At 38.1% G+C, this 26,770-nt stretch overlaps 2 protein-coding genes across 2 annotated transcripts; both read left to right on the top strand.

Moving 5' to 3' along the window:
- The first annotated feature begins 3,001 nt into the window (after positions 1-3,001).
- Positions 3,002-9,149, top strand: LOC137744788 (uncharacterized). The gene is made up of 8 exons (XM_068484589.2): positions 3,002-3,479; positions 4,255-4,350; positions 4,802-4,912; positions 5,702-6,011; positions 6,554-6,644; positions 7,352-7,679; positions 8,094-8,242; positions 8,463-9,149. Exons 1-8 carry the CDS (start codon positions 3,186-3,188, stop codon positions 8,968-8,970), a joined length of 1,887 nt encoding a protein of 628 aa, XP_068340690.2. The 5' UTR covers positions 3,002-3,185; the 3' UTR covers positions 8,971-9,149.
- A 5,535-nt stretch (positions 9,150-14,684) lies between these two features.
- LOC137713760 (uncharacterized) lies at positions 14,685-16,556 on the top strand. Its single transcript, XM_088686902.1, has one exon. The coding sequence runs from the start codon at positions 14,731-14,733 to the stop codon at positions 16,441-16,443; it is 1,713 nt and encodes a 570-aa protein (XP_088543028.1). The 5' UTR covers positions 14,685-14,730; the 3' UTR covers positions 16,444-16,556.
- The last annotated feature ends 10,214 nt before the right edge of the window (positions 16,557-26,770 follow it).

Genomic DNA, 26,770 nt, shown 5'->3' with positions numbered 1-26,770 from the left:
CTACATCAAGAAACTTCAAAACGCATCTCCTACAAGTGACAAACGCATGTATAAGACACGCCTTGAAGTGGGGGCATTTGTAGACATCGAAATTTCGGTAAAATAAATGTTAACCAATACATTAAAATTATAACCTCCACTCATTTCACCTATATCATTCACTTACTTCACCTATATCATTCACTTACTTCACCTACAACATCCACTTATTTCACCTACATCATCCACTTACTTCACCTACAACCTTCACTCACTTCACCAAGAAAATTTGTGGTGCTGATTCATTCTCAAAGCCTATAAATAGGCTTCTCCATCAAGGTATCAAGGTATCAAGGATCCTACCAATTCACAAATACATTTCTCTACTCCCAAAATGGAAGAGAATACTCCCCACACATCCAAATCCTTGAAGCTTTGAAACTCTAAACCTTTAAAGCTGGGGGGTTTCTTCTGCTAGAGTTACACCAAATGTCTGAATTTACTCCTTTTATCTGGAGTTGAACTTGATTCAAGGGTGGTGGAGACACTTTGGGTCTATTGTAGGTGCCTGTAGAAACTAAATGCTTCAAAATAAATGATGATGAATGACCAAGTTTGGAATGCCAAACGCAATCATCGACTCTAACTCCCATGCACGCAAAAAATCCATGGCTTTTATTTGAATTGAAACTCGCATATGGATATAGCCCAATGTTGCTCCGGCCTGATAAAATGATCCTCCCCCGAGCGGATATCCTAAACACGAAAGAAATTTGGGTAAAGTGCAAAGAAGTAGTCATTATCGTAAGAAAATTGATTGATAGAGAGGATATTTTGAGAAGCACTTCGACAGTATAAGGTATTAAAAAGGGTATAAGATTTAGTGGGAGAGTGTATGTAGGATGTTCCTATGTGAGATATTTGCAAACCTTGGCAACCATTGACGCCATTGACATTATTTGTGCTTATGTACTCTTGTGCATTGGTGAGTTGACCAGGATCGTTGGTGATGTGAGCATTGACTTTGGAATCCATAAACTAACTTGTTGGAGCAGTGGGTGCTTAACCTGCATGATGGGACTGAGCAGTAAGAGTCGTGAGGTGAGCACTGGGAACATGACTTTTGTAGGAAGTGTTGATGCGATTGTAGCAATTGATCGCAGAATACCCATTTCGGCAGCATATTTGACACTTGAGTGGTGGACGGTCAACAAAGGAGGGACTTGCACCGAGAACACCTACAACATTTCCATTAGGGCGAGGAGGACCTACATTGTTACCATTAGGGCGAAGAGCAAAACCACCACGATGAGGGACACTAGCACATCCTCTACTGCATGCAAAACCAGCAGGTACATGAACCCTGTGGCCTCGGTTGGCAGCCATGGAAGTCATGGCAGGAATAGGAGTATCTCCAGGCAAAATGAAAGTGAGATGTTGAGTTTCAGCACTAAGGAGCAGTGCTTCCAAAGCTGCATAAGAAATAGGGGTTTTTTAGGCTTGTATGGATGCCATGGTATTTTCATACAACGGTCCGACATTGTTCATGATCGTAGCAATTAAATTAGCATCAGACATAAGAGAACTAGATAACGCTAATTGATTAGCCAAAGTATTAATTTTATAAAAAAAAATCAGCAATGCTAAGATCACCACAACGAAGATTGAGAAGTTCGCCAAAAAGTTGAATAACTCAATTGTGAGAAGAAGGTGCGTATTGTTCTAGCAAAGCTATCCAAGCCTTAGCAGCACTAACACACTTGACAACAACATGCATGATGGGAAGAGAAAGGGAACTGGTGAGCCACGAGAGCACCATCTGGTCTTGTTGAATCTAGGGCTTAAGAAAAGGATTGATGTCATCAGTAAGATGACCTTCATCATCCAACAGAAAAGTAGGTGGATACTTGTACATTCCATTAACAAAAGGCATCAAACTTCGACTTCGAAGCAACGGAACAAACTGTGCTCGCCACAAGGGGTAGTTGTGACGATCCAGTTTCAAAGGAAGGAAGGTAGAAACATTGGTGAGATGAGAGGTAGCGGAAGAGGCCATTGTGTTTGAGGAAGAAATGGTGTCGTTAGACTAGGAAGAGGGTTGATACCATATAAGAATTGTGCTCGATAGTTTGAGCGTATTGTATTAATGTTTACATAGTGATTACAAATAGAGAGTTTGAATGAAGAACAAACTCTTCAAAACAAACCAAAGATAATTTACAGATAATACAATTAACAAATAATCTATTTGAATTCAAAATCATTTAACAGCTAAAGGATTGGATTGTTGCGAAGTTTTAGCTAAGCCTTCCTATTAACTGATTCTGTTAAGATCTTCAAGGAGTTTTGTGGTGGGAAGCTTGGATTTCAAACTTGGTTTATCATTCAGTACAATTGTTGATAGCAAAGACATAGGTTGGGAGCTTCAGGGCAGTGGAGTGAGACATGATGCAAAAGGTGGAAGTGTGTTTTGTGTGTGCCACTAAACCAAATGCGTGGTTTGGATGCCTACACAAAAGTTTTTTCGTGTCCAAAATCATAACATCTATCTTTTTTGGAACATAACCACCAACACGACTAAATTTTTCATAACAAGGTAAGAGAGGGATATGATCACGAACATGAGATAAATGATAGATGTTCTCAACCAACTCAATCACATGTCACAACTTATGGATTTTTTTCTTTACATTCATGTCATGTTAATGAATCGTATTTGGCATACCTCAATTTAACTAAATTAACTAAAGCAATGTGCACTATCAATTTTATTAAAGTTCACAATTCCCTTTCTATAATTTAGATGAATTTATTGTAATTTTTATTTTTTATTATTATTTAAATTTACCCTCATATGCCTTAATTGAGAAAAATTGGGCCTAGAAGTCTCAACTTTGTTTTCCACATCATATTTCCCCAAATTGGGCCCTCTTTGGAAATCATTTTGGACCAAATCTAGCCCACAATGTATAATGGAGCAAACCAGGGACCCACATATACGCTCCAGTTGGTTAATTGGTTTACTCTCTACGCCAAACGTCCAGGAAGCGAGGAGCGAGCCTCCCTCCCAATGTTCCCGTTTAAAGTTAAACCCTAGAATTTTCAGGGTTTAAGCTCCCACAGAAAATCTGAGAATTTTCAGTTTTTACACGCCCATGATTTCTCTACCTTGAAAGAAAATCCGACCAAATCTCCAAACTTTTACCATGGTTGCTGCCTCGAAGCTGTCTTCGTGCATAGCAATGGCGGTCGCGGCGGTCTCCATGCCCGCGCTCTCCAACCGCGCCTACGCCGATTCTCCCTTCCGATTCAATCCGTTCTCGTATTCTTCTCCTTCTCCTCCTCCTCCTCCGCCTTCCGCCGTGCCGGCGGACCAGATCCCCAATGCGAAATCGGAACCGCAAGCTGAAGAGCCCAGAGGGTCGGGGTTCGATCCCGAGGCTCTCGAACGAGGTGCCAAAGCTCTCCGCGAAATCAATTCCTCTAAGTTATCCAAGCAGGTCGCTTTTCTGCTCCTGAATTTGATATATTTTTTTTTGTTGGTGGTTTTTTTTCCGTAGAAAAAGGTTGGAAAATTGTAGAAAAAAATCAATTCTGTTTTCTTTTTAGTCTTAAGGATCTTTTGCATCTTTAAGGTTGGAAATGAGGACTAAATCGGAATGCTGTAGTCTCAATATTTCCTTTCCTTTTGTTCCGATACTTTCGTTTTGAATGTTTTTATTATTCGTTTGAATATAAATTGAATAGGACACTGAGTTTTATTTCTACGTGCTTCAATGATTACTATGCCCGTGATTTTATTCCCTGCCCCTGTTTAAGCTTAAGTACCGACCTTTGTTATTGTGGGAACCGAATTGGCTTGAAGTTATGTACCGCTTGCTACGTGGGACGGAACGGAACAGAGTGGGACAAGGCGTTCTGTCCCATGTTTGGTGCGCTTAAAACGGGTGGAACGAGCTGTTCCACAGGACGAGTTTTGGGTGAATTTTTGTTCCACCTCACCCCCTGGAACGACTTGTTCCACATCCGTGGAACACAAAATTATAACCTTTCCGTCTCCTTCTTCTTCCTCCTTGTTTCCATCCGAGGGCATCTCCCGCTCCGTTCCGTTCCGTCCTGTCCCATCCCGTCCCATTCCGTTTCGTCCCGTCTCGTCTGCATACCAAACGATACCTTAAAGCAACTAATTGAAATGTGTTTTGTCTTTTATTATGCTGAGGTTTCAATCCAACTGAATTAAAGGTGTTAATTTGGTCAACTGGTCTTGTTTTCCAGGTTTTTAGTCTGATGAGGAGCCAAGAAAAAAGTCGTCTCACTGAGTTGGATGCGGAGAAGGCTCATTTTGAAGCAATACAAGGTCAAAATGATCTTGTAAGTTACAGACATACAATCCATATTAAAACTGCAGTTGGTTGTAAAATGTGGTTTTCGGCAGTCTATTCGTCAAACATTTCAAACAGCTCATCTCAATCGTTTGGCTACAATTTATCTTTTCGATGTACCGCATATTTTTTTTTTTATAACTGCCTTGTCGCAATATTTTCTTCTAATAAGGTTTAGGTGGTATTCTCACTGTATAGATTTTCACTGAAAAGGCTTTGCGTATATGAGGAATTTTATTTGAATGTGCAATAACTTCGTTTGATTTTGGTTCATGGTCCTTTTCTTTTTTGTGACATGGGTTAGGTCTTTTTTGTCAATAGTGAAACAGATAATGTTCTAGGTTTGTGCCATTTAGGTTTAGCAAATTGCAAATTTGTTTTGTTCTCTTTTATCTGCCTCAGTGCATTTGAAGTTATACTGTGAAATCTTTTGATGGCAGGAAAGGAGTAAGAACATGGCTGAGGAACAACTAAATATACTGCAACAAGAAGCACAGGCAAAGGCTCAAATGCTTCGTATGGAAGATGAACATGCTAGGAATAGAATGAAGGTGCAAGCAGTCGAATAAATTATGTCTTCTTTTTTTTCTAAAAATTATGCGCGTATTTGATATTCTTCTTGGATCCAATTTCTTGTTTTTAAAAGCAAAAATTTGGATCCGAGAAGGAGACCAAACAACCTCTACACTATATAGGAAAAAGAGCTTGTATGTGCCTCAAATTTTACTTGCACTCTAAATACTGGATTAGTGAAACCATGGTCAAGTCTAGTGTTTTAAAAAATGCGCCTTGAGGTGCGCTCAGGCAGCTTTGGATGCGGGGTGGTGATAACACCTCTGCCCCGCGGGACTAGGCGTAAACTCACATTGACGACATGTTCAAGGCATGCCTAGGCGGCTAAGGCACGCCTGAGGTGTTTGAATGGGCGTTCCCAGGATCCATCAGTGATCTGAAATCCTTGCTTGAAATTTTCTGGGGACCCCTCGAAGTTGGAAGGCTGGGCCTCTGAGGCTCTGCCCACTGGTTTAAAATTGTCACAGTGGAGGCGACGTCTTCGCAAAGAAGAATTTTTTTTAGACTTGTCCCAGAACGATGTCGTTTTGGCCAAGTCTTTAATTTTTTTTAAATGAATTGGCCAGAAAACGACGTTGTTTTGGCCAAAGCTATTTTTTTTAATAACCCACAGCATACCCCAATTATTTTGGTCCTGTAAGGCATCGCCTCACGCCTCAAGGCTTTCGCCTAGGTGGGTCTATCCATGAATTGCCTCGCCTTCGCCTTCGCCTTCTCCTTTTAAAACATTGGTCAAGTCTAACATTTTATTGTCTTCTTGAGTGCAGATGGATCATGAAAAGCAGAGGCAGAATAATGCTGAAATGCTTAGGATGCAAGAGGAGTCAAATATCCGAAAAGAGAAAGCAAGACTAGCTACTGAGGCACAGAACCAAGAGCAGCAGCGCCAAACTGAAAGAGAGAAACATGAATTAGAACTAAAAAACATAGAAGCGGAGGCCATTGCAAAGGCTAAAGGTCGGGCCCATGAAGAAAAACTGAATGCGGAACTTAACAGGAATATGCTTATAGATCAGATGAATGGTGAAAAAGAAAAATGGCTTGCTGCAATCAATACAACTTTTGGTCACATTGAAGGTATGCAAAACTGAGTAGATGCGTTTAAGTTATAAGAAGAATTATTGATAATCATAGTACATACATGAATAAGCAACTTTTGCATAAGACAGATTCTCCTGGTTTCTTTTCTGTCCAATCAGATTCCTGTTATTAATTTTTGTTTTTTTGTTTTTTGCGTACTGTTCCAGAATGGTGCAATTGTCACTTGCCAAAGTGGTTCCCAATATCCCAATTATTATCCTCTAATAAAAGTGCTGTAAGGAGAAGTTTTGAATTAAAAAAATAAGTAAACCAAGTAGAGTCGACATCCAGTTAATGACCACCTTTGCTGGGTTACTACCCCTGTTCATGTAGGGTTAGGGTTACTGGATTAAGGGTATTTTAAAATGTGGGTGGTTAAGGGGTGAGTAAAATGTTGTCGCTTTTAATTTCTCTGGTGCATGGCAATAGTGCCAATTTTAGCTTGAGGTCAATGGAGCAGAATATTAGTTTGATCTCTTTATTCTGATTTTTGTGAAATGCTGATGATGATATAATTGTTTCTCATCTGCAAACTGCAGGGGGCATTAGAACTTTGCTGACTGATAGGAATAAGTTGGTTATGACCGTTGGAGGTGCTACAGCAGTGGCTGCAGGTGTTTATACAACTAGGTTTGTATGCTCTTCGTTTCGTTTCATTTCACCTATTTCAAGTTTTTTAAACAAGGATTCAGGTTGCAATTCCCTATGCATGCGATATTAATTTATTGCCCTATATATTCTTCTTGGCATATTTCAACTTTATTAGGATGAAAATGAGTTTAATATTGTAGGAACAGAGTGTATAAGTCAATACGCTACATTTATAACCTCCCCACTTAAACTGAAAAGGGAAAAAAGTGGATAGCCTGGAAAGTGCTACCCTTTTACTTGGTGTACTGAAGACCTAGTCTACACAGAGAAGGAGCCCTTTTCCATGCAATGAAAGTCATTTAACCTTGTTAAAGACTAGATTTGATCCCACACCTCTTGTGGTACGCTTCTAACTGAACAGGTGATACCTTCCGGACTTGTTACTGTATTTCTACTTCTGTAGTCTGCGGCTGAAGCTTTGCATGGGGAAATCGACAATATCGTTTTTCCTTTAGTCCCTTTTGAATGATTTGACTATAAGCAGAGTATTCATTACATAGGTTGATAGATAATAAGTTTTAATCTCTCTTAATTATGATGTCAATTTTGTCATAATGCCTTTTGCTTTATTGATCTGATGGGCTTTTAATGGAATTATGGTATTGAGTTCCTCATCCATTTTTAGTGATGATTGTATTGTTTAGTAGTGATGTGCCAACCAATTGCCTTTAACTTTCTTTTTACAGAGAAGGTTCTAGAGTTATATGGGGATATGTCAACCGGCTGCTAGGGCAGCCATCTCTGATTCGAGAATCATCCATTGCAAGATTTCCAGGTTCAGAGATGATTTCACTAGCAAAGAATAAAGTTTTAAATTACAGTACTGGATCTTCGCAAGGCAAGAATGGTCTTTCAAATATCATTCTCCATCCTTCGTTGCGGAGCAGAATAGAGCACCTTGCTCGAGCTACAGAAAACACTAAGGCTCACCAAGCCCCCTTTCGCAACATGATGTTTTATGGCCCCCCTGGCACCGGTAAAACCATGGTTGCAAGAGAAATAGCTCGAAAATCGGTATTACACTGATTCATGCCCGTAATAATTTATTTACCATCGGTGCTCATTTATCTGTCTTACTCAACCTTTTATATGGTCTACCACCTAGCTGGTATTGCACGTGGGTCTTCGTGACTAGTTGTCATGACCTTTGGATTTTTGATGGGGAGATCTTTATAGGTCAAATGAATGGAACTTGTTTGAACAATTTGGAGATTCAGTTTGTTATCTGTTAAAATGGGATGTTTATTCACATCAATTTTTGTTTTTGTTTTAGAAGTTGAATTACCTTGATACTAGGATCCAAGGTCTGATTACAAATTACCATATGTTTGTACCCATAAATGTGTTTGTGTGTGTGTGTGTGTATGAGTTATTCTGGGAAAAAAAAACTGTAAATTCTCAATGAGTTTTTTATCCTTTTGAATACAGGGTTTGGATTATGCTATGATGACTGGAGGAGATGTTGCACCCTTGGGTGCACAGGCTGTTACTAAGATTCATCAGATATTTGATTGGGCTAAAAAATCAAACAAAGGTCTACTGCTTTTTATTGACGAGGCAGATGCTTTCCTATGCGAGTAAGTTCAGTTTTTTCTTCAGTGGTTTATGGTTATATTTGTGTTGTACTTATTATTGTTATCAGAGTATCTGTTCATCTAGAACTTTTCTTTGACAAAATTTGGGAGTTAACGTCCATTAGTTTATAATTTTGGAGTCTGCAACCGAGATGTTCATCGTCTCCACTCATATATATGTATATAAGCTCAGCCTCTTGTGAATTGTTTGATCCCTTGGCAGGCGAAACAGTACACACATGAGTGAAGCTCAACGTAGTGCTCTAAATGCATTGCTCTTCCGAACTGGAGATCAGTCAAGAGACGTAGTTCTAGTACTTGCCACAAACAGGCCAGGAGATCTTGACAGCGCTATCACTGACCGGATGGATGAAGTGATTGAGTTCCCAATTCCTGGGGAGGAGGAACGATTCAAACTTTTGAAGCTTTATTTGAACAAATATCTTGGTGATGAAGGCGAAAGCTCCAGATCAGGCATTTTCCTGAAGAAGAAACCGCAAAAGATTGTGATAGAGGATGTGTCTGATGATCTGATTCGAGAGGCTGCACATAAGACAGAAGGGTTCTCTGGCCGTGAGATAGCAAAACTCATGGCCAGCGTCCAAGCAGCCGTGTATGGACGTGAAGACTGTGTACTGGATTCGCAATTGTTGGAGGAAATTGTAGATTACAAAGTGACAGAACACCACCAAAGAATGAAACTAGCCGCTGAAGGTGGTCATCCGGCTTAAGCTATGGCTATGGAATTTACCCCGGCTCAGTTGATAGAGAAGTAGGAATCCTGCATCTATCAAAATCCCATGCGGTAGAGATTTTTGACGTGTGTAACTTATTTTTTGCATTCGCTGTATTGAAATGTGTCATTTTAGTCACTAGTCTTTTAATTAGTAGAAGCATGTTTCCCAACAGAGTTAAACAGTACTCACTCTCTCATTTTCCTTCAACTCGATATAATTCATCCCCCAATAAGAAAAAGATAAATAACATTATGTTTGTACGAGGAAATTTAAAAATTTTAAGAAATTTTTAAATGATGGAATTTAAAATTATGAAAACTATTATAAGCCTAATTTACCGAATAATATACAAGAGAGAGAGGGGGCCAGAGGCATAGAGAGTGAGGTGCTACAACAAAAAATTATTTGTTTAAATTTTCTATTTTTTGTTTGTTTGGCTAATCCTAAAAGAATAACAAAATTTAAATTCGAAATTTAATGTGTATCTAGAGTTATAAATATATATGTGAGAGGTGACAATTAGGAAATGTACTAGTGGAGGTGGTGGCAGCGGTGACAGCGATGGTGATAATATGTGGTGGTGGCAACGATGATGTTGGTGGAGGTGGTGACAACGACATCGATGATGGTGGTTGGAGGTGGCTGCAGCAGCGGTGCTGATGATGATGATAGGTGGTAATGGCGACGATGATGATGATGGTGGTAGTGACAGTGTCGGCGACATCGATGATGATAATATTTGGTGGTGGTGGCGGTGGCGGCGACGACATCGATGATGATAATATTTGGTGGTGGTGGCGGTGGTGGCGTTAGTACAGCAGCAACGTTTATGATGGTAAGTGGTGGTGGTGGTGGCAACGGTGATGTTGGTGGAGGTAACGGCAATTACGGTGATGATGGTGGTTGGAGGTGGCAGTGGTAGCAGTGTTGATGTTGATGATAGGTGGTAATGGCGGCGATGGTGGGTCGTGGTTGCATTGATAGTGTCGGGGCCTGTAATGATGGTATGTGGTGGTGACGGCAGCGGCAATGATCATGGTGGGTGGAGGTGGCGGTGGCGAGGTGGTGGCTGGTAGCAGCTACATTATAGTGATGGCTGGGGGCCGCATTGGTGGCGAAGGTGATGATTGTATGTGGTGACGGTTGCGGCGATGATGATTGTGAGTGGCGGTGACGGCGTCAATGATGATTGTCGGTGGTGGAGATGGCGGTAGTGATGATAGGAAGTAACAGTTATGGCTGGTGGTGGTGGGAGTGACAATGATGGCTACTCATGGTTGAGTTTTTTGTTTTTTAAACTTACTCATAGAAATTCAGAAATTATAACTATTTACATGGAAGTTAAACTTAGAAATTGGAGTTCTCGAATTCTAAGTTTTTTGTCCACGTGGAAATTATAAAATTTTATGAATTTAAACAAGGGCATTGATGCATGTTAATTTATAAATTCTAACTTTTGTCCAAATTTCAAGTTTATTCTTCTCGTCCAAAGATAAAAGAATGGGTTTACTATCATACTAAAAGGTTGGAGGCCTGCGTTTGATATGGAATTTTCCATGTCTTTACGTGGGGGAAGTGAAATGCAAAATTTATTTTCCATGTTTGGTAACATTAGGAAAGTAAGTAGGAAACATAACCTTTTTGTAGGATAAATGGGCATTTTCAATTTTCATTGGGAACATGTTTTTCATAAAAGATACCAATTAATGTTTTCATTGTAACTTAACATTCATACTTTATTGCCACTCAGTACTATGGTCTGATGATATTCTTTTTCACTTGAAAATAAGAGGTCTTGGGTTCAAATCTCGTAGATGGCGAATTCGATACCAAATTAGGCTTCCCATTATGTGGCTTAACCGAACTCCCTCTTATCTTAGTGTAAAAATATCAATGTACTAAAAAAAAAACATTCATACTTTATTTATCTAGTTTTTTTTTTTTTGTCAAATATCATTCATACTTTATTGGCAATGCTATTTGTATAAGAAAAAGTGACGGAAAAATTAGTGTTCGGTCTCTAGTTACTAATGTTCATTGACTGTGACTTTAATTTTTTATTTTTTTTTTAACAAATGTTATCTACACAAAAAGGGAGGGGGTAGACTTAGTCTCACAATGGACTAGCAATAATGTGGTTCAAATTCGCCTGTAGTGAGAATCGAACCTTAAGTCCTCTCACTTAATTACAAGTGACTACTGAGAATTTATTAGTTTTTAGATTTTGATTGAAATCCTTAGCATTAATATTGTCAGTTACATAATTTTTTAAAATAAAAATTACTAATTGATTTATGGTTTTAATACTCACACATTTATTAAACTCCTAACTAATTTTCAATTCAAAACATTTTCAAAATAAAATATTAAAATTAAAATAAGCTTGTACTCATTAATTTTTTTTTATAAAAAGATTTCAAAATTTTAATCTTAAATGTACCAATTCATATAATTTTTCATTTTTTTATTCTTAAATGTATCATTCTTAAATATACCACTTTAATATATGTAAAATGCACCCTTTTTTTAAAAAAAATACAAAATGCACGTATTTTTTTATATTTTATATATATATATATATATATATATATATATATATATATATATATATATATAAAATCCATTCAATTTTTTTCTAATCCGTATCTAGTCTTATATGGGTACATTCTTTTTCATTGATTCGAGAATGTATCCATATCAAATTTAATGGAAGAAATTTGCTAATATTATTAAGCTTAATATCTATTATATTTTCTTGTGTGTGGTTTTGAAGAATGTACCCATGTTATATATATATATATATATATATATATATATATATATATATATATATATATGACAATATATTGAAGAGTATAATTTATCTTTTAATATTAGTCAATCAATCATGAGTTTTATTTCAAATATCATTAATATAAACAGCTACAATATCAATTTTTAATTTAAAAAAATATATAATAACCTACATAGAAATATATTATTTAAATTACCTATTAATAGAACCATATTTGTCAACCAGAATAGGGCGAAAATATTATTTAGTCTTCTATAACAAAAAGAAAATAATGGGCAATAATGTAATTTCACAAAACCAAATTTTGTTGTTTTTTTATTGAAGCCTCATATGTATGTGATTTTAGCATATATCTAATATCAAAAAGAAAATAAATAAATAAATAACGTTTTCACACACAAAGTGTGTAGGCATATGCTAATTACATTAATGTTAGTACTTCGATAAAAAATTGAAAATCAACAAGGTTATGATCAAAGAACATTGATAGTTAGGAATCGTACCAAAGTCTCCCAAAAGTGAAACAGTAGTTGACACTCTAATATATAAGTGGGTCACATATATCATGGTAGGGTCTATTTGTGCCATTTAAATAGTATGTGTTCACTACCGCTATGACATCATGGATTCGTGTTCACTGCCGCTATGACATCATGTGTTCAATGCTACAACATCATGGATATTTTATCATTAACCACGGAACATCATGGTAACTTACCTTGTATTCATACCATGCAAATTACTCTCCTCAAAAACGCCTATATGTTCTGACAATGTGATAGTTTCTTATCGAGTGATTACACAAACTTTACCACATGGCGCCCCTAAGAACAGTGGCTAAGCCAGGAATTTACAGCAACAGGGTCAAAAAATAGCTTTCAAAAATTGATCATACTTTCATTTAAAAATAGATTTCAAACTCAAATCCCAAATCCCACATAAACCTATAGTCTCACTCAAACAAAGAACAAGTAGATACGAAAATACATAACAAATTTCTCTAGCACTAATATGAGTGATTGCTCAAAGGAGAGCAAAAAATGAAGCAATCCACTGCTGCCTTCTCTAAATAGTGCCCCATGTTTTTTTCTCACTCTCTGTGTCTGTTTCTCTCTCAAAATGGTAGACCCGACCGCACTCTTTTTCAAATGAAAGAGTCGAATGCTCTCCCTGGTGTGCCTCTCATCTCTCTCTTCTGCTCACAAATTGGAGTTGTCGACAGACAACTTTTCTCTCTTTTGCTGCTGCTCAAAACCAAAAGGCATTACATTACAAATGCCTTAATATATATTGGATGCTGCCAAAACAAAAGGCTCTGCCTTCTCTCCCATTATAAAACCAAAGTCATCAACCTTTTTTTTTTTTTTTTATTCTTCAAAAAACCAACGCAATGCCTCTTCCCATTTTTTCTCTTCTTTGCACCAAAAGAAAAATAGTGGCCCAACAAACTTATTGGGGTCAATGAATCCCATTGCACCCACCTTGGCTCCGCTAGCACTCAAGAAGAAATTTTTTCAAGTATATACAAGTCGATACTTCGCGTGTATACAAATCAATACAAGTGGAGACGGGATATACCTTTCCACGTCCACCATTTGTGTTCCATTTTCCAAACCAATTGAAGTAAGACTCGCGGACAACGAAGTCGTCAATTCTCTTATCTATAAAAAAAAGGGTCATTCACAAATGTGACACTCTCATATTTTCTTGTCACAAATACTGAAAATCCTGTCACTTTTGACCCTTTAAGCCCTTGGTCTTTTGTATTCACAGCTGCTTTTGCGGCCATCCTCTTCTCAGACTGCAAATTAAGACAATGCGAGAAGGATGCGGCGACGCGCGGCGTATGGTAAAACCAACAGGTGAGGGAAGGCAGCAAATTCCATACGTTGGCGCCCTTTTCTATCGGTATGAATATCTGCCAGTATGACCCGATTATACTATATTCAGACAGACATTTCATCTAACATTTCTTGGCGCCAAAAATAAAACTGTGTTTTCGAGACAGAAAGAGGGCAACAGAAACTGAAAGATGAGGAAGAGAGCGGCGTTGCTGCTGGTGCTATGGCTGGCTTTGTCGATGGGGTCTTGGGGCCAAAATAAACTGAAAGGGTAAATTTCGTATATTTTTTAGAAAACTTCTTCCTTTTTTGAATCACCTGCTCCTTTAATTTCTTGAAACATTAATCCATCATGCATTTGCGTTTATGGAAATATTGTTCGGTAACGAAGAATACCAATCTACAGAGTTTGGTACATTGTCAAATTTTTGGTCTATGCTGTGTTGATGTGGTATGAATCGGTTGCTTTTGTACTATAATTTTTACCTATTGGAAGTGAAGCTTAGATTTTTAGATATATTGAATCAAAAGTAGCCCGCATTTTTTATGTGAAATGTACTAAGTATTGTAGATTGGTACGTAAGGAACCACTTTTGTTTGTTCATAGGAAATCTTATATGAAAACAACGAATACCAATATATAGAATCCGGTGCAATGTTGATGTTAATTATGTCAATTCTGTGTTTGTGTGGTAGCATCAACCAAATATGGACAATGTACTAGTATTGTTATTGTAGTTTGGTACACGTTGCATATTTATTTGTGTATTTTTGCGCCCTCTATGCGTTTGATTTCTTTCGTTGTTTATACTTACTTCGTAGTGTTACACATCCTACGACACTAATAGTCTAATAGTTGAAGATCTGCTATTTTTAACCACTTATCTTTGCCTTCCAATTCACTATATCTTAAAATTTATAGCTTATGAAAATATTGGTTGTTTTATTTTGTTCTTTTATATGTTGTGTTCGAGTATATATGTGTGTTTGCAAATGTGAATAATTGTATGATTATTTCCGTCGTGCGAGGTTCTCTTTAGGGGACTTGGACTCAAAGGCGGGGGTGCAGCCTCTAAGCCTACGGAAAGAGCAAAAAAAGTAGCCTTAGTTCAAAAGTTTATGGACGGGGCTTTATACTCTCTCGCAAAACATCAAACAGCCAAAGCTGAAGAGTTGATGAAAGGAGCTATGGAGTACCTTTATAATGATAACACAATTAAAGATAAAGCACCCAAACTTGAAGAGTTCATGAAAGAAGCTATCAAGTTCCTTGAACAAGATATGATTGAAAAATCTGAAGAGATGATCAAAGGAGCTACGGTGTATCTTGAAAGCGATGACGAAGCCAAAGATGAAAAGAGCGGGAAAAGAGTGAAGTATCTTGAAAATGATAAAGTAGCAGCAGGAGTAAATAAAGTACGCCTGGTTGATGACTTTCTAAAAGAAGCTTTGCTATATCTTGATGCAGAACAAGAAGTCAAAGCTAAAGAGATCATTCAAGGAATTCGACTGTATGTTTCTCAATGTGACGAAATAGAAGATAAAGCAGCCTCAGTTGAGGAGATGATCCAAGCAGCTTTGACATTTATTGAACAAGACAATTTAGACGAAGCTGAAGATGTGATCTATGGAGCAATGACGTATCTTGACAACGACGATGATGTGAAACAATTATCGAAAGCGGGTCATGCCCAAGGAGTGAAGTATCTTGAACAAGTTAAAGCAGAAAGAGGAATAGAAAAAGCAATTTTTGTTGATGAGGTTTTGAAGGGAGCTCTGAGTTATATTGACAAGAAACAAGTATTGCAAGCCAAAGAGATTGTTCAAGCAACCGTAATGTACGTTGCTCAAGATGACACAATGAAAGACAAAGCGGCCACATCTATGGAGATGATGGATGGAGCTTTGACATTTCTTCAACAAGACCAAATGAACAAAGCTAAAGAGATGATTCAAGGTGCTATGGCATATCTTGAAGGCGATGAAGATGTCAAAGAAGCAGATAAGCTACTCAGAGGCATGGATGTCAAAGAGCAAGATAAGTTAGTCAAGGACGTGAAAGATAAGGCTAAAGCGAAAACGAAAAGAGTGAAGTATCTTGAAAATAATAAAGTAGCAGCAGGAGTAAATAAAGGGCGCTTGGTTGATGACTTTCTGGAAGAAGCTTTGACGTATCTTGATTCAGATCAAGCAGCCAAAGCTAAAGAGATTATTCAAGGAATTCGACTGTATGTTTCTCAGTGTGACGAAATAAAAGATAAGGCAGCCGCAGTTGAGGAGATGATCCAAGGAGCTTTGACATTTATTGAACAAGACAGTTTAGACGAAGCTGAAGAGGTGATCCATGGAGCAATGACATATCTTGACAACGATGATGATGTGAAACAATTATCGAAAGCGGATCAAGCCAAAGGAGTAAAGTATCTTGAACAAGATAAAGCAGAAAGAGGTATAGAAAAAGCACTTTTTGTTGATGAGGTTTTGAAAGGAGCTCTGAGTTATATTGACAAGAAACAAGTAGAGCAAGCTAAAGAGATTGTTCAAGCAATCGTAATGTACGTTGCTCAAGATGACACAATGAAAGACAAAGCGGCCACATCTATGGACATGATGGATGGAGCTTTGACGTTTCTTCAACAAGACCAAATGGATAAAGCTAAAGAGATGATCCAAGGTGCTATGACATATCTTAAAGGCGATGAAGATGTCAAAGAAGCAGATAAGCTACTCAGAGGCATGGATGTCAAAGAACAAGATAAGCTAGTCAAGGACGTGAAAGAAAAGGCAGAAGCGAAAGCGAAAAGAGTCAAATTTCTTGAAACTGAGCTATAACAGCAGTAGTTAGATTTACTTACTTTAGCATTTTCCCTGTTTTTGTCTTTCTTGGATATTAAGTTTTGTGCGATGTGAATGAAGTGTTCTAGTTAATTTGTTTTGGGCTAATAGCATTTTATTCCATCCATAATTAGTATACATTTCAAAATAGGTCATGTTTAAGAGTTTTTGAAGTCATTTTATTTAGGGAAATACCTAAAAATAGGACAATTTTTCAATCTTGGGACAGAAATAGGACATTTCGAATATGCACACGCCATGCACAACAATCCGACAGAAATGTGATTCATGGTGCTCGACTTGTACGACGATGCTTGCAATGATTCACGTTTGCAGCTTTTTGTCTCGTGGCCTCCTCCTTTACGCGATGCATAAGATTCAAAAGGGTGTTGGCTTGTAGTTGTAATTAGATATTATTTTCTAGGGCAATTGGGTCTATTTAAGTGTCTTTTTGGTCGCCACTCAGTACTATGGTCTGGTAAGATTCTTCTTCACCTAAAAGTAATAGGTTTTAGGTTCGAATCTCGTGAATGGCGAATTCGATACCAAATTAGGCTGTCTATTGTGTAGCTTAACTGAACTCTCAAATATCAATATACTAAAAAAAAAGTGTCTTTTTAGCCACATTTGAATTTTTTTTATAAAAGTTGACATTTATAAATACATGCGTTACATTTTGCCTATAAATGGTAGAGCACATCACTTGCTAACCTGAAATCGTAATATCAGTGTCATCTCTAACTACTCAAAACTTTTGAGACCTATCCAACTCAAACTAATGATTTTTAGGTCTCAGTTTGAGACCCCACAAATTTATATTGTTTAGAAGTTAGTTGGTAGACTGGATTGAAGAGTTGTGTAATTTTATTGTTTAGAAGGTACCAAACTAGGAAGGGCTCTTTGCATTTTTATCTGAGTCCTTAATTAATTTTACTGTTTAGAAGGTAGGAAATTAGGAAGGGCTCTTTGCATTTTTATCTCAATCCTTAATTTGTATTTGGATGACTCTGAATAAAGATAAAGGCGGCTAGTACTATGCCAAGACCCGCAAAGACTAATGATCAATGAAAATGATAATACGGACAAAACGAAATGTCATGAGCATGAGTAGAGTCTACAAAATTTGGAATCGTAGACCACCAGTAATAAGCATAACTATTTGTCCAAATGAAGCTAAAACATCTGCAACCTGAATTGCTTCTCTATAAATATGTGTACACAATCGCATTTGATGAAGTAGCCAAAGACAATTCTTCCAATCCACCATAAAAAACCACAAGACCGCATTAAGAGTCTTAAAAGGATAGTGAATAAAAAAATGGAGTCTGCTTCAACTGATAAATGTTTCAAATCTCTGACCCAAGCTATAAGCACAACCTCAATGGAAGCAAGAATTTATGAAACAACTGAGCTTGCAAATTTTGCATTTGATTCAAAAGTACCAAGTGCCCCACCTACGATAAGCGAAAAATTACCCCAAAACATAGCACGTTCGTTTGGCACAATACACAATCAATGTTAACCTTGAGCCACCAACCATTAACAACTTCCAAATGACTGGAATAAAGGATGGAGCTACAATAGAAAACGGCGAGCTATCCAATAAAAAGAGTTGAGACTGAGCCATTGGCATAAAGGATGACCTCCAATAGAAAGGGTTGAAACCCAGCCACATCGATGAGTTTTTATAAGGGGAAAAACGAACCAATCCTTTATGCGAGAAGCGAGCACACATGAAGATAGCCACTAGAGTGGAAGAAACGACTAATTTTTCATAAATGATAACCTCCAATAGAAAGAGTGACTACTTATATAGTTATACTTAGTGTATATATATACACACACACATACATACACGCACACACTTGTATTGGGAACCATAAATGCAAAATAGAAGGATTTATACATTAGAAAGTAGTACAATTGATTAAATACATTAAATAAAATATGTATTCAGAGCTATTTTACAAGAAAATTATCTTTGAATTCTTAATATTAAAATAAAATAAAAAATTAAAAAGGAACTGTATAGCCACCTAACGACTTCACTGATTTTCTAAACATGTAAACCTTAATTGTGGCAACTGGCCTGCGCCTAGCGCCTAGGCCCTGCTTAGGCAGCCGCCTAGACCACTTTTTCGAATAGTGCTCCAACCTGACTTAGGGTTGAACATCATACATCGTGTTTTAGGCCTTCAACCGATCGATAAGCCGGGTCTCAACCTAACCATAACCACCAATACAAGCCATCCTCAGATTCCATCTCTATTGAAATTGTAGCAATCAATTAGGTGCTACACTTTAGTGACATTTCTATTTACTTGTAAATGAGAGAATTCAAATTTATAATTATGCTGAGTTTGATACTTAGTAACTATGTGACATCCCACATCGCCCAGGGGAGTGATCCTTATATGTATATTCTCATCTCTACCTAGCACGAGGCCTTTTAGGAGTTCACTGGTTTCGGGTTCCATTAGAACTCTGAAGTTAAGCGAGTAGCGTGCGAGAGCATTCCTAGGATGGGTGACCCACTGGGAAGTTCTCGTGTGAGTTCCCAGAAACAAAACCGTGAGGGTGTGCTGGGGGGCCAAAGTAGACAATATCGTGTTACAGTGGAGTCGGGCTGGGAAGTGGTCCCACCCGGGCCTGGATGTGGCAATCTGGTATCAGAGCCTAACCTTGGCCACGTGTGTGCCGATGAGGACGCCGAGCACCTAAGGGGGGTGGATTGTGAGTGGTCAGAGCCTAAACAGAAAGTGTGAGTGGGCAAAAACAAAGGTTTTCAAAATCATTTCATTATCAAAGTTCTAACCCCTCGCCGTAAAACCCGTATAGTTTCCCAGAAAAATAGAATATATACACATATAGGAAACATGCTCAAAAATATGCCATGCCGAATATATTCCCATCTTTACCTATCACGAGGCCTTTTGGGAGCTCACTGGCTTCGGGTTTCATCGGAACTCCGAAGTTAAGCGAGTAACGCATGAGAGCATTCCTAGGATGGGTGACCCACTGGGAAGTTCTCGTGTGAGTTCCCATAAACAAAACCGTGAGGGTGTGCTGGGGACCCAAAGCGGACAATATCGTGCTACGGTGGAGTCGGGCCGAGAAATGGTCCCGCCCGGGCAGGGATGTGACAAACTAGCTGGTTGTTTTGCTTAACCAAATTCCTGTCTCTATAATAAAATAGGGGTTTTTGAATTTTAATCCTTGAAAAAAATTAAAATTCAATAAAAACCTTGTGTTAGATTGGATATTGATTTTAGTCCTCTAATGTGTACTTAATTCAAATTCAAATTCATATTATATTTTTGTTTACTATTTAATAGATATTACCTTAAAATTAAAATTTATTATTATACACATTTTAATTCATTAATTTTATTTTACTTCCTCTAATTATTGTACCTAAACGTCGGTATTATAATATATTTTAATAAATTAGTGTACCGAAATGTCCATACCTAAATATATTGTAGGGAATTAGTGGCACATAAGAAAATATGCAAAAAACGTAAGTGTACCAAAAAATTTTGTATCTAAATATATGATACTAAACTAGTGTACCGAAATGTTGGTACCTAAATATATTATAATAAATAGTGTACTAAAATGATCATACCTAAACATATTATACTAACCTAGTGTACCGAAATGTTCGTACTTAAATATATTGTAATGAATTCGTGGCACATAAGAAAATATGCAAAAATATAAGTGTACCAAAAAATCTATACGAAAATATTTTCTTACAAAAGATATTTACCATAATGAGAATTAAAATTTATAATATTTTCATACAATTTGTTATAGCCTATTTTATCTGGCAAGGGGATGGGGGCCGGCGGCAAGGAGAAGAGAGATTTGAGAGAGATGTACTTGTAGAATTGTAGGGGAATGTGTGTGTTATCCCTCATACATAGTGCCTTTATTTATAGTAGAAAAGGAGAGAAGAAATTCCTTCATCCCCAAGGAATACAAGTTGTAATAAGAAAGGATAACTAGAATCAAATCTAATCTAGGATTTACACAATCACACTTAAACTAGGAAAGTTTACAACACTCCCCTTTGAGTGTGTAAATACTCAAGGTAGATTTAGCATCATGCAGAAGTTGAGGAAGTCGACTTGTTGGCACTGATTCTTAAGGAACAATACTTATTCTCAATAAGGTAGGAACTTGCATAAGTAAGTGAGTCCCACTAAAAAAACCCTACGGTTATAGCAAAAACCCAAGGAGGGACAAAATCCATTGTCTAAGGAAAAATGTGTAGAAATGCAAAGCCAAAAGAAACGTCTACGAGACGTCATTAAGGATATGAACAGCCCAAGGTGGGTGCCTCATTAAAGCCTAGTTAGGTAGCAAAAACCCAGTGGGAAAAATAATCTTAATCGTAGGGAAAAAGAGTATATTAAGATCAAGCAAGTATCTTCAAGATACTCCCCTTGAGTCTGACACAATTCCAAAGAGAAATAACATTGTTACAACTTAGAAAGTTTACGTATACCAATTCCATGAACAAGCTTCTGAAACGTTATCTTTGGCAGTGATTTGGTGAAAAGGTCGGCCAGATTGTCTTGTGAACGGATTTGCGTGACTTCAATCTTCTGATGCTCTTGTTGTTGATGTGAAAAGAAGAACTTTGACGCAATATGCTTGGTGTTGTCTCATTTGATCTAACCCTTCTTGAGTTGTTCGATGCATGTTGCGTTGTCTTCAAAGATCGTCGTCAGGACATCAACGGTGAGGTAAAGATCGCAAGAGCTTCGAATATGGCCCACAACTGCTCTCAACCAAAAGCATTCCCGAGTTGTTTCATGTAAGGCGAGAATTTCAGCAAAGTTAGATGAAGTGGCAACTAAGGTCAGTTTAGTTAACCTCCAGGAGATTGAGGTGCCTTCAACGGTAAAGACATAACCTGTTCGAGGACGTGCCTTGTGCGGATCAGATAAGTATCCTACATCGGCATAACCAACAAGGCAAGAATTGACTCGAGAAGAAGGGGGTGCAGCATCACTTGAGGATCCATAGGGATAGAACAAACCCAAATCCATAGTACCCTTAAGGTAACGAAAGATGTCTTTCATGCCAGTCTAATGTCTGCCTGTAGGTGCATTATTGTATCTTGTCAAAAGATTAACAGCAAAGGAGATGTCAGGTCTAGTGCATTGAGCTAAGTACAATAAAGTGCCAATCGCACTTAGATAAAGAACTTCATGCTCCAAAATATTTTCATCATCCTCCTTAAGACGGAAGGGATCTCGTTTTGTATCTAGTGATCGAGCGACCATAATAGTACTTGAAGGTTTCGCTTTATCCTCATTAAAGATGCGCAACACCTTCTAGGTGTAGTTCGATTGATGTGCTAGGATTTCATCCGAACAGTGCTCTATCTCGAGACCAAGACAGTATCGAGTCTTACCTAGATCTTTCATCTCAAATTTCGACTTCAGGTGCATGGCAGTTCTCGTGAGCTCTTTAGGAGTTTTGATGAGATTCATGTCATCTACATATATTGCAACAATCACAAATCTGAAATGTGACTTCTTAATGAACACATAAGGCCATAGTTCATTGTTAACATATCTTTGACTAGTCAAATACTCACTCAGACAGTTATACCACATTTTTCCGGATTGTTTCAAACCGTAAAGTAAACGCCTCAACCGAATTGAGAGCGTGTTCCGGGATTTGGAAATATTTGAATTAGTCAATGTAAGTCCTTCGGGAACTTTCATATAAATTTCCGTATTAAGATCTCCATATAGATATGTAGTTACTACGTCCATCAGCTACATACTCAATTTTTTGGAGACTACCAAACTGATAGGTAGCGAAAAGTAATCACATCAATAACGAGTGAATAAGTTTTGTCATGGTCAATCCCGAGGTGTTGTGAGAAGCCTTGTGCAACAAGACAAGCTTTGTAATGCACAATTTCGTTCTTCTCATTATGCTTTTGAACGAAAACCCACTTGTAGCCAACGAGCTTCACATGTGGAGGAGTAGGAATTACAAGTCCAAACACCTTATGTTTCGCAAGCGAATCGAGTTCGACTTGCATTTCTTGTTTCCAGTTTGACCATTCAGTTCTACGTCGACATTCATCAATGGAACGTGATTCAATGTCATCGCTCAACATGATCTCAATAACTATTGCATATGCTAATGCATAGTTAACAATCATTTCATTTATACGCCACACATCATCTAAGCTATCATAATATACCGAAATCTCACGATTTTCGGGAGGAGGATTTGTCTTTTCAAGGACGCTTCCATAATCTAGAATTTCCTCATGAGTTAGATAAAATGAGTAAACAATAGTCGGATTCACGGTAGGCTCTTTGGGACCTTGTGTTCTGGGTTTCCTCTTCCATGGGTATGAATCCTTTGAACCAAGAGGTCTGCTACACTTTTGTGTAGGGGCAGATGATTGGCTAGCCGTTAATGTACGTGGATCACCAAGATTGGTGCCCCGGGCCTCTAGGAGGGAAGTCTGTCGTACATTTGGTACATCCATCTTTGTAGGCGTATTCGCAGCTGGAATATATGATCTTGTCACTCGCGTTAGATTGGTGAAAGTATCTGGCATGCTCTAAACTATACTCTAGAGATCTAATATGCGCTGCACTTTAGTTTCAAACTGAACAATGCAGGGATCTAAATGAGACAAGGTGAGGGTCGTCCACGATAATTCACGTCGTTCTTCAGGAACGTTAACGTTCTTATCAACCCTTAACGACGGGAAGACTGTCTCCTAGAAGTGACAATCCACGAAATGAGCGGTAAACAATCACCTTTCAAAGGTTCTAAGTAACAAATAATAGAAGGAGAATCATATCTAACATAGATTCCTATCCTTTGCTAAGGCCCCATTTTTGTATGTAAGGGCGGTAAAATTAGCACATAAACCACACAACCAAAAACGCACAGAAGCAATATGTCGGGTTCATATCCGGTAACCAACTGAAGGGCACTAAATGGTTGTGTCGCAACAAGCCTCAGGTGGACCAACTTTGATGTGTGCAATATTGCATGGCCCCAAGTAGCAATCGGGAGCTTGGTACGTATGACCAACGATCGAGCAATCATTTGTAAGCGTTTAATGAAAGCCTCTGCCAGGCCGTTATGGGTGTGAACATGGGGTACGAGATGTTCAACTTCAACCTCAACCAACATGCAATAGTCATAAAAAATTTTAGATGTGAATTATCCAGCATTATCCAATCGAATAGATTCGATTGAATAATCAGGGTGGTGAGCCCTGAGATTGATAATCTGAGCCAACAATTTGGAGAATGCAGTGTTCCTTATAGGGGTGCAACTCGGGCAGATTGGGCGGGTTAGAAAGTCAACCTAACCCTAACCTAACTTTTACAATTCGGGTTCAGGTTTAGGTTGGGTTTTAATCGGATTCATTCGGGTTCGGGTTGCCTAACTTTTTCAAGGTTTAATCGAGTTCATGCAAAGTATGAATAAAATACGAGAAATACCAAAGCTAGTACCAAAAAAAAAAAAAGGAACACTTCATTGTCCAAAGCTAGTACCCAACTCAAGTCTTGTCTTTCAAAGCTCCTGTAGAAAAATCAAAGTGTGGTTGCCAGAAAAACAATTGCTTTCTGCAACTCTATGCACTTTTCTATCATAATCCATCAAAAGTCACTAGTGAATCCTCCACGAAGGTGTAAAGGTCATTGAGAAACATGCTGCACAGCTCAACCCAATCGGGTTTGGTTAATCCGGTTGGGTCGGGTTGGACAAATAATCAACCCAACCCAACCCAACCCAAATAATAAATGGGTTGAAATTGGGGTTGGGCTCGGGCAGGTTATAACTTAAAAAAAAACCTGCCTGTTCGAGTTTAAAGTAGGTTAAACTTGGACGGGTTTGGGTTGGCCCAAACCAAGTTGCACCCCTAGTTCTTTGTGGACAACAAGCAAACGTGTGACCAAAGTGTGGAAGCGTCAGCCAAAATCATAAAGTATCTAAATGGTTCGCAAGGAGGGTGAATTGGTCCACAAATGTCTCATGAATTTGTTGCAAAAAAATGGGAGGATTCGAACGAATCTTTTCATAAGAAGGCTTAGTGATAAGCTTTCCCATAGAACATGTTTGACATGTGATTCCTTGGATCGAACCTAAACTTCGGGTTAGTGGATGCCCATGTGATGATCTGAAGATACGGTGCATCGTTATCGTCCAGGATGTCCTAAATGATCATGCCAAAGTGTAATTTCGTGCACGGTCCCAGTAGTAGGGCCGGCCACATAGTGGCATTTTATGGAGCATATGGCCATAGTATACAGACCACTTGGGATACATTCCATCTTCTCTAGAATACGATTCTGGCCATATTCGTAGGAAAGTATGCACAAAAATTCAACTTCATTTTCTACATGGGTTTCAGCATGGTAATTGTTATCTCTAATGTCCTTGAAACTTAACAACGTTCTGCCGGAACATGGAGAATAGAGTGCCTCAACAATGGTCAAGATTATACCATTGGCCAACATTATACGTGCATTACCATATCCTTCTATCAGGTTGGATGTGGCTGAAAGGGTTGTCAGATGTGCATTCGTAGGTATGAAGTTAGTGAAATAGATGCGTTCACGCAAAACGATGTGCGTGGTTGCACTATCTGCCAGACAACTAACTTCCCCACTAGTTATACCTAGAATGAAAAATTAATTTGAATCGGTCACATGCATAAAAGTTCTAAAAACAAATATCAATTCAAAATAATTTCATTTATTCAAGGATGGTAATTAATTAAAACTTAATATCCAAAAACAAATCACCAATAAATAATCCAAACATAAAGGAAAATTATTCAAAAATCAATAAAAAACAAAGGGGGTTCGGCCACTAGGTGGAGTTCGGCCCCATTGTGCAATTTTAACTAGCTAAAATTGTTTATGTCTAAGATTCTAATCTTCCATAGAGGTGGTATGCTCTTGAAAGTCAGAAAACTCCATCTTTGTAGTCTCTGGTTCGCCCACTTGCACGAAGTTTGATTCAAACTTCTTACGACGAGAATGATATTCAGCTACAACTTTCTGGGGAGCTCGGCAAACATGGAACCAATGGTCCTTTGAACCATAGCGATAACACATATCCACATCCATGGTTTCAGGTGCTTTTCCCTTATTCTTAAAGTTTGGGGCCTTGGAAACGAGGTTTGGGCGCTTATGGGCTTTGTTTCCTCTATTAGATAGGCCTTTACTCTGTTGACCTTTGTGGGGTGGCTTATGGCCACCCCTACCATGCCTCTTTTGGCATTTTGGGCATTGCTTTGGTCTATAATGTGCTTCAGGCGCAGTAATCACCCTAGTAGGTCGAGCTTGATGATTCTTCATCAACATCTGGTTCTGCTTTTAGCGAGAAGTAAAATAAAGATTAAATCCGAGAACTTAGTGAAATTCTGAGCTCTATATTGTTTTTGCAGGACAATATTAGAAGCATAGAATGTCAAATAGGTTTTCTCTAGAAGATCCTTTTCGGTTAAAGTTTCGTTACAAAACTTGAGAAGTGATCGGATTCGACAAACTTCAGAATTATATTCATTCACAAACTTAAAGTCTTGGAAGTGTAAATGTTGCCAGTCATGTCTTGCTTTAGGCAAGAATATGTCATTTTGGTGATTGAAACGATTAGCCAAAGCAACCCATAGTGTGTACGGATCCTCATTAGAAAGATATTCAGTTTGCAAGGCGTCATGGATATGTCTTCGAATGAAGATCATAGCAATGGCTTTCTCAACTTCCCCAACAAGGTTGTCCGTCTCTTCTTCAATGGCAGGACGCAAGTTCTTTGCAGTGAGGTAGAGCTTCACATCTTAGACCCACTTGAGGTAATTCCTTCTAGAGACCTCCAAAACGGTGAAATCGAGTTTGTTCAAATTCGACATGTTCCTATCACAAAATAGATGGACAAGATGTGGTTAGTGTAATGGAGAAAAATCAATCCATTCACATAGGAGTAGAACATACAGGTTCTAATAAACATGTATTGGTTTAATTTTGCATGAAAAAACTTCGAGTTTTCATGGGTGATGTTTTAAATGAAAACTTTAGGTTTTCAAACAAGGCATGGTTCTAAGAAACTTTAGGTTTCAAAATAATTATGAACTTCAGGTTCATATGTTCCTGCAGGCAAACACAAATATATACATAGAAATATGCAACAATAAAATATGCAAATAGAATTTCAGGTCTATGTGCAGGTTGCAGGCCCACGGAGAGAGGGAAAAAAATAGCGGGCCACAGAAGGCAAGCCTAAAACATTCATATGGGCCACTTCAAGCAAGCCCAAA

The sequence above is a fragment of the Pyrus communis genome, chromosome 15, assembly GCF_041283825.1.
Source record: "Pyrus communis isolate YQ-2024b chromosome 15, ASM4128382v1, whole genome shotgun sequence".
Taxonomy (NCBI): Eukaryota; Viridiplantae; Streptophyta; class Magnoliopsida; order Rosales; family Rosaceae; genus Pyrus; species Pyrus communis.
Note: the sequence above shows the minus strand (reverse complement) of the source record. Positions and strands in the feature narration are given on the sequence as shown.

Excerpts from the sequence above, each read along its gene's own strand:
- LOC137713760 (XM_088686902.1), top strand. The coding sequence starts at position 14,731 with ATGGACGGGGCTTTATACTCTCTCGCAAAACATCAAACAGCCAAAGCT.
- LOC137744788 (XM_068484589.2), top strand. The coding sequence starts at position 3,186 with ATGGTTGCTGCCTCGAAGCTGTCTTCGTGCATAGCAATGGCGGTCGCG. Across the intron at positions 3,480-4,254 it reads CCTCTAAGTTATCCAAGCAG|GTTTTTAGTCTGATGAGGAG; the intron begins GTCGCTTTTCTG and ends CTTGTTTTCCAG. Across the intron at positions 8,243-8,462 it reads GCAGATGCTTTCCTATGCGA|GCGAAACAGTACACACATGA; the intron begins GTAAGTTCAGTT and ends ATCCCTTGGCAG.